At 56.4% G+C, this 8570-nt stretch overlaps 1 protein-coding gene across 1 annotated transcript; it reads left to right on the top strand.

The window, feature by feature from the left end:
• Positions 1-4199: 4199 nt before the first annotated feature.
• Positions 4200-6474, top strand: LOC122153870 (proline-rich protein 36-like). The gene is made up of 4 exons (XM_042797319.1): positions 4200-4312; positions 4847-4971; positions 5066-5393; positions 5493-6474. Exons 1-4 carry the CDS (start codon positions 4200-4202, stop codon positions 6472-6474), a joined length of 1548 nt encoding a protein of 515 aa, XP_042653253.1.
• Positions 6475-8570: the final 2096 nt, after the last annotated feature.

The following is an 8570-nucleotide window of genomic DNA, read 5'->3' as shown; positions in this document are numbered from 1 at the left end:
CTGTTTAACAGGCAGTTATTTGACACACACATGAGAAACACATCTAAGCCCACACAGCTGAAGACAACACCACTCACCTAATCCTGTAAAGAGCAGCACCACCCTAGCTGAGGTTGCATGAAAACAGCTGCTTATATAAAATATAGTTCTCCTGAAGGTGTTCTGGGGAGTCCTTACGCCATGACGGGGTGTTTATGTGCCTCTTAACCTACTTGAAAAGAGCATTCTTGGGCACTCAAAACCTTAGGCTCTGTTTGTACCTTACATAAAGTCTTGCGTAACCAGTCCAGTTTTCTTCCAAGTGGATTGAAGTTATGTGTAGAAAAAAAATTATTATCCAGTAGTTTTAAACTGATTCTCAAGCTCCAGACTATTTGAAGGGGAAGGTCTTCACTGTACATTTAGTTGAGAGAGTTCTATGCAAGTATCATTATTTACATTTTCCAGCATTAAAGGGACACACAACTTAAGAGTTGGGGAAGATGTTGCTTGCTGAAATTTGGCTTCAGACACAGAAGCTTTAAAAGGAATCAAGCTTCTTATAATGCCTCAGGAAAAATTCTTTTCGGTAGAAATTTGACCGTCACGTGCTGTCGGCAGCCAAACGGCACGTCCCCTGCCTACTAACTTCTTCATATGAAGGGATTTAACTACAGTCAGCACAACCTGCAGTTCTTCTCCAGTTGACTGTGTCTTTTTAACATGCAAATTGTAACAGAAACCTTACACAGAACGAGATCGTCACATTGTTGAAGCCAGCTGATTTTTTTTTCAGTAGTATTTGTTCAAATGTTTTTATTACACACTAGTGCAGACACAAGCAGGGCCTAAGGGAGCGACTGTAAATGATTTGGACCTTCAGGAACCTGTCACTCAGATCAACCACTGGTGTGTCTGTTTTTATATGCATTCATCCACAAAAGTAACCAGCTAGTTTCAACGGTTCATTAAATGACCGTCTCATAGACACAGTTTTTTCTCGTCCGTAACATAATCCAGGTTGACATCCATGAAATAACTTTCATTAACATTTACAGAAAACTTTACAGATACTCGACTGATTTGTTTGAACCCAAACCATTTACAAAACACGTCCAAAAATGACTAAGCATTACTAGGAATAGACCAAAATTCAAATAAAGCATTTCATACATAGTAATAATAATGCAGAAAACTTTTTTGCAACACGTTGCCTCCATGCTAAACCAGTCTGCACTGAAGAGGTTAGAATAAGTAACAGTTTTGAGCTGCTTTATGCCATGTTCCTGCATTTTTCTGAAACACTTAAATTTTCTCGAAAGCTTCAATGCGTACACCACTTTGACAGCATTTCACATTTTAGAGTAAAACTTCACATGAGTTTACAGAACCAAGGGTACGTTTAGGGACAGCACTAATGGAGACCAATTTCTTTTGGTGGCTACCTTCCAAACTAATTGGGTGTGTTTGTTTGGTTTTTTTTTTTTTTTTTTTTTTGTCTTCCCAAATATACACAATTTAATTCTGCATTGGGAGGGAGAGGAGATTTCTCTTTCTTGGTAATGAACTCCAGCCTTTATTTTCAGAAGAAAGAACTAGCTCCTCTGCACTGGGCCCTACCTTCTCTAATCCTTGTCACTTTAAAGACTAGTATTTTCCCTGGCTAGCACTCCTCCTTTTCACACAGTGCAATCACTAGTGCTTTCCCAGACAAAGTTACACAGCGTTGAGCAAATAATGCAAGCAGTTCCATAGCAAAACATGGCTTTACAACAGCTTCGGAAAGTCACATCTGCGAATATGCCACACGTACACGTGGTATGTTCCTACAAACCATTAGGTACATTTACACAATTTCCACAGCCTGCATTCAAACAAATCAGATTGTGTTGTCCACTGTCTACATGAAACTGTGCAGCGTTCCACAAATGGATCTATACAGTGACTAGAAATTAGAAAATAGCCATGCAGTTGTGCATGGTACAGGAACGCTTCTCTTTCAGCTGTTCACAACTTACAGCAAATTAAATTATTCTGTGAAAATTCTGTTAGCTTCCAGTGCAAAATTACGGAAAAATCTGAGAAACAGCAAAACAGCTTCTGAAGTGTTGTGTTCTGAAGGTGAGTAATACTGCAACAGTACGTTGTGGCTGAGAAGTTACTCCCCTTCTATCTTCCCAAACTGGGAACTAATCTTTACAAGACAGTAACAAAATATACACACACATATTTTAAAGTTAAAACAAGTACTGTAAATTATTAAAAATTAAGTTTTGTTCACATTAAAACAGTTACCCAGCTACAGATCACAGTATAAGATTTAAAAATACAAAGCAAACACTTGTTATTTTTTAAGTATTTGACAAGAATATACCTTAATAAGCTGCGCCAGAGAAATTGATGCAGAAGACTCATCAATCTGTTCGCAAAAAATCAAGCACATATTCAAGTTCTACCATCAAAATATAGCAATAGTTAACCTCTACTGTATCCTGAAAGTCTGCACTATATCCTCCGAGTGTCACTGAAAAAGGCATTTCCAACCTAGTGTAATGGTATTTGTTCAAAACAAAAACCAAACCTATGACAGCTTAAGAGTGCCTATGTGGCTAATGAGAAGGAACTAAAACAACCGAACCTCCTTGAGATCCACTTACTGCTCCAGAATATCTCAGAGAGGGACCCTTGTCAGATGCTCACAAGTGCTTAAAAGTTGAAGGGGGAAGCTGTCAGTTTTCGGCTAACAGGGAATTTTTAAAAAGTTATGCTTATCTGAGAGGGAAGCATCACTACAGGAAGCTTCTTTTCAGTGTAGTTTGCAAAGTAATCAGTTAATGTCTAATCGCGTATAAATGCACATGGTTATGCTTTTGCGAACAAAGTATAGTTGTCTGTCAAAATGGAGCACGGGCATATGAGCCCTGAAACATGAACTCTGCCCCTCCTGTCAAGGAGCTGAAAAATGCCAAACTCACCACACCCCACAAAACCCAGAGAAAAACACCAATCTGAACCATCAGCCGTAAATGTAACCCACTACTTTGTCTAGAAAAAAACCAAACTGCTCAAATTAGTGAAACAAAAGTTTTTACCATGACAAAGTGGACGATAAAAACTGAGAAAACTGGTTACTTGTATTATCTGAAACCACAGGACATAGTATCCAAATTAGTTTGGGAAGGGTGAGATTTTAATACTATTCTCCCTGTTGTCAGACCAAACCCAATTTTTAATGATGATGAAAACATGGATTCAGAGCACAGTCCTGTGGTTTTCTTCTCCACTGCGACCACACTCCTCCCTCCCAGCCACCTGTGGGAGCAGCTCGCAGGAATGAAGTCCCCAGGCCGCAGGTCAGTAATGGACTGCAGGGTTTATTGAGAACTAATACTGAAGTGCAGGCTTTCCACAAGGAATGGGGAACTCCTGTCTTTTTCCTTTTCCGGTCTATTGAATTCTATCATGCCACAGGCAGCAGTTAAGCCTACACTAGTAAAACATTCTCAGAAAGACCCTCGAACCAGTGCCTGTTATGTCTTCAGTTGTTCAAAAACATAGACTAAAATTTCACAATGTAACACGAACAGCTCCCACAGACCCCACTTCAGGGATGCCCCCCGAGCCCATGCAGCTCCTGGGGACGCTCTCCAGCCCCCGCTGTGCTCTCCGTCCTGGCGCAGAGGAGAAGCACTTGCCCGGGAGTGAAGCCAGTGAGGAGTCAGGACGGGGCCCCCCGTCCCCCCTGGGGGTCCCCTCTCCTCGGCCCCAGGCAGCACCTTCCCCCCCTCCAAACTGGCCGCAGGCACGGCAGTGACAGAGGATTTGTGGCCTCCTCACTGGCATGAGCGAGCCTGGGCCTCAGCTTCCTCCTGCGTGGGCTGCTGCAAGGGCAGCTGGGGCCTCCCCCCGGGGAGCTCCCTATCCAGGCTAAATAATATTAATGAGCTGCGGGGGCATCCCAGGGCTGGTTTTGCCCAGAGCAGCCCCCAGCAGGGTGCAGGCACAGGGTGGGTGTCACCTGGGCTGTGGCTGAGCGAAGGCTGAGGGCGGCCATGGAGCGAGGGGGCCGGGGGGACCAGGACCCCATTGCCCGTGGAGGGGCTCACAGCTGGTCCCGGTCCCGGCCCCTGCGTGTGTGATGTCGTTAGGAGGTGATGCCATAATGGGGCACGTTCCAACCCCCCCGGCAGACAGGGTTGCAGAGCTTCAGTGTTCCGGCCATGCCGCCACCGGTCCCTGCCGGCACGCTGCTCTCCGTCCCAGGGCTGCCGGTGTCCTCCCAGCCCGCCCAGCTCCACCCCGTCACCTCCCAGCTGCCACAGGCCAGCGTCTGGCAGGGGGTGCCAGGGCCCATGGGGGCCCTGGGGCAGCTCCCCCCCGGGGTGCTGCTTCCCCCCGGGGTGCAGCTCCCCACCATTGTACAGCTCCCCCCCGGGGTGCAGCTCCCCCCTGGGGTGCCACTTCCCCCCGTGGTGCAGCTCCCCCCTGGGGTGCAGCTCCCACCTGGGGTGCAGCTCCCCCCCGTGGTGCAGCTCCCCCCTGGGGTGCAGCTCCCCCCTGGGGTGCAGCTCCCCACGGTTGTACAGCTCCCCCCTGGGGTGCAGCTCCCCCCTGGGGTGCAGTTCTCCCCCGTGGCTGCTCCCTGTCCCCCTGCCTACAGATGGGGACAGCGGCTGGTGCTGGGGACGCTGGTGCCCCACCAGCCGATGGGGCTGGGGCCAGGGGCTGTGCTCCAGGGGGGGCCCCTGTACCCCACAGGCTGCTGCCTGCGGAACATCCCTTCCCGACTCGGCCCCCCGCCACCCCGCCACCCCACAACTCAGCATTGGGTGCAGGGCCCCCCTGTGCCCCACACCCTCCCCGGCAGCGCCCAGAAGTCGGCAGAAGCCTCCAACAAGGACGTGGTGGCCACTGAGGACAGCGTCCCTGCTGTCACCCCCCACCCCCCCGCCCTTGCTCTGCCGACCAGCGGAACCACCACACAGCCCAAGGGTGAGTTTTAGGGGGTGGCAGAGCCGCAGGTGGGCGGCCAAGCCGAGGAGAGCTTGCATCACCAGGGGCTGGTTTTCTTTGCTTGCTTTTTCAGCAGTGGTGACCACTCCAGCACCCCCCGGGAAGCACACAGACCTGCCCGAGCAGGGGCCAGCCGCCTTCGCTGAGGCCGTTCCTGAGCAGGCAGAGGACACCACCGCCTGGCTCCACACCGAGGACAGTGAGGACACTGTCCCCGATGGCCCCGACAGCCCCAGCTTGGCCGCCTTCCTCCGAGAGCTGCCCGACCTCTCGGACCATGTGGCAGAGGGCAGCTGCCCCAAGGAGCAGACAGCGGTGGCGGGGCTGGGGGGCAGCGAGGACACCGGCCCCGATGACCCTGGCTTGGCTGCCTTCCTCAGTGAGCTCCCCGACCTCTCCGAGTACGTGGGGGCAGGCGGCTGCCCCAAGGAGCAACGGGTGGTGGCGGGGCTGAGGGACAGCGAGGACACCGTCCCCGATGTCCTTGATTTCCCCTACAGCCTGGCCAGCTCCGCCTTCCTCAATGAGCTCCCGGACCTCTCCATGTACATGGTGGATGGCGACGGCCCCCGGGACCAAGCGGTGGTGGCACAGCCAGGGGACAGCACGGACAACCGCTTGACCACCGATGTCCCCCGCTTGACTGCTGAGGTCCCTGATGAGCTTCCCCACCTCTCCGAGTATGTGGGAGGGGGCAGCTGCCCCAAGGAGCGAGCGGTGGTGGCGGGGCTGGGGGATGGTGAGGACACTGTCCCCAGTGTCCCCAACCTGACCACCTCCCTCAACGAGCTCCCCCACCTCTCGGAGCACAGGGCAGAGGGCGGCTGCAAGGAGCAGGCGGCGACAGTGGAGATGGTGGCCGGCGAGAACACCTTCCCCGATGTCCCCCACGGCCTCGCCAGCACCGCCTCCGTCGGCGAAGTCCCCGACTTCTTGGAGGATGGGGTGCAGGACAACGGCCCCAAGGTCGGCCTGGCAGCGGCCATGCTGGGGGACGCTGACCCCTTCTGGGGGGTGGCGACCTCCCCCTCGCAGGACCCCAAGGGGCAGCAGGGTGGGGTGGCAGCAGACCTCCCCACCCGGCTGCCCCCGAGCCCCTCGGAGGCTGCTGAGGAGGAGAGCTCCCTGGAGACTTCCGAGGAGACTTCAGAGGCCCGTCCTGCGGAGAGTCCCTGGAAGGATCCCCCGCAGGGTCTTCTGGAGAGTGCCCTGCTGAGCCCCCTGCGCATCCCGCTGCTGAGCCCCCCGGCCAGCCCCCCGGCTGCCCCCCAGTGTCATCCGCCCCTCAGGGCCCCACTGGTGGGGGAGGCGCTGCGGAGGCAGCCCCGGGGGGGTTGGACCCACTTGCCGCACAGGGACAGCGCAGCGGTGGGCAGCAGCAAGCGCAGAGCATCCGACGGCAGCAGCGTGCCCACCAAGCGAGCCAGAGCCCTGAGGGACCCCAGGGGGCAGAGTGCCCCACACCCCCCCGGCCGCTTCTGACAGCTGGGCACAGAAGCTGTGGGGCACAACCCCTGGGACATGCGACCCACACCCACCCCCTCCAGCCCCAGCCCCAGCCCTTTCCCATCTCTCTCTTTCCTTCTTCAGTCATTAAAGGTGTCCTGGATTGAGTGAGTGGTGGAGTTTTTTGGTGGCAGGGGAGGGGGCTATCGGGGCGACCCCCTTTGAGAAGCTTCTCGAAGCTCCCCCAGCTCCACGTCAGCTCCACTTCTGTTTGGGAAATTGAGCCCATCAGCTCCACCTCTGTGAAAAGGCAGCCCCGCTGCTGTAATTCAGCACTGGGAGGATTGCAGCACGCGGGGGAGTCCCACGCCGGAGCAGCTCGGGAAGGGCTGCAGCCATGGGAGAGAATCCAGTCGGAGGAAGTTAGTGACCCATGACAGAGCCAGTGTGGGGAACGCTGCGGCCCATGGGAGGAATTCAAGTCGGAGAAAGTTTGTGGAGGACTGTCTCCTGTGAGAGGGGGACCACGATGGAGCAGGAGGAACAAGTTCCAGAAACTCCTCTCACCAAAGAGAAGGGAAGTGGCAGCGCTGACTGCACCCCCCATTCCCTGCCCCTGCGCCACTGGGGGAGGAGGTAGAGATATCGGGAGCAGAGCTGAGCCCGGGAAGAAGGGAGGGGTGGGGGGAAGGTGTTCTCAAGATGTGGCAGTGCTTCTCAGTGTCCTACTCTGTTAGGTGTTGTTAGTGTCTGTAATAAATGTATGTTCTTTTTTTTCTTCCCCTAACGAGTCTGCCTTTTGCTCGTGATCATAAAGGGGAATTTCTCCCCACCCCAGTCCTATCTCGAACCCCAAGCCTGGCTCTCTGTCCCTTCTCATTGCCGGAGGGGAAGGGAGAGAGAGCTGCTGCGTTGGGGTTGGCTGCCAACCAGGCCCAAACCACGACAAAAGGGTTGAGGATTGTTTCACAGCGCCCCTGCCAGCGGGCATTCCTGCAGCGGGAGGCGGGGGGGGTAACGCAGCCCCTGCCCCACGCGTAGATCTGACCCTCCACCTCGTCACCCCACTGTCTGAGGAACCCCCCCCCCGTGATTGGAGACGGTTAGTCAAAACGTTAATGCCCACACTCAGGGTAAAGGGACTGGAAAGAGCTCTCAGGAGTCTCTCTGCTGCCGTGGAAGCCACAGGCAACCGCACAGCAGATGCCACTTCAGCCCCGCAACAGGAAAATTCTCCTTTCGCTCTGACAGCGGCACAAAATCATCCAGTACTCGCAGTGCTCCCCCTGCCCCAAGGAGGTGCCTGTGCACTGATTCACAGCACGAACCCCGCCCGGCTCCCAGCTCTTCCCTTCGGTGCCGCAGCAGCCCCGACCCCGGGCCGGGGGGGGGCGGGGGGGGCGCCCCGGCCGCTCCGGGGGAGGCCGGCCCGGCGCGGGGGGAGCGGCGGGGGCCGGGGCCGGGGCCGGGGCCGGTGAGTGCGTGTGGGCGGCTGCCCGCCGCGGCGGGAAGCGCCGGGGAAAGCGCGGGGAGGCCCGAGGGGAAGGTCTGGGAGCGCGCGAGGGACGAGGCGGCGGCGGCTGCCGGAGGGGCTTCGCCTCTGCCCGCCGCCTCCGCGCCGCTCGGCGTGGCCGGGGCAGAAGGCGGGCCGGCAGCCCGGCGGCGCGGGGGGAGACCCCCGGGGCTCCGCAGGGGAGGCGGCGGCGAGCGGGGCCGGGCCCGGAGCCTGGAGCCGCCGCCGCGGCGGGCGGGGCGCTGGGGCGCACGGAGTGTGCGGCGGGCCTCTGCGGCTGCTCCGGAGCCGTCCGGTCCGGCGGGCTGGCCCCGGGCGCTGCCCGGCCTCGGAGGGATGGCCCGGGGCTGGGTGGGCAGCGCTGGCGGAACGGCCCGGCGGCGGGGGCTGCCCCCCGGAACGGAGGGGGGGTGCTGTGTTCATACTGCCCCCAAACGGAAGAGGAGGTGCCGTGTTCATCCCCCCCCCCAAAAAAAAAACGGGAGGAGGTGCCGTGTGCATCCCCCCCCCCCCCAAACGGGAGAGGAGGTGCTGTGTTCATCCCCCCCCCAAAACGGGAGGGGAGGTGCCGTGTTCATACCCCCCCCCAAACGGGAGAGGAGGTGCCGTGTTCATCCCC

The sequence above is a fragment of the Tyto alba genome, unplaced genomic scaffold (genome assembly GCF_018691265.1).
Source record: "Tyto alba isolate M040663 unplaced genomic scaffold, T.alba_DEE_v4.0 Super-Scaffold_26, whole genome shotgun sequence".
In the NCBI taxonomy this organism is placed as follows: Eukaryota; Metazoa; Chordata; class Aves; order Strigiformes; family Tytonidae; genus Tyto; species Tyto alba.
Note: the sequence above shows the minus strand (reverse complement) of the source record. Positions and strands in the feature narration are given on the sequence as shown.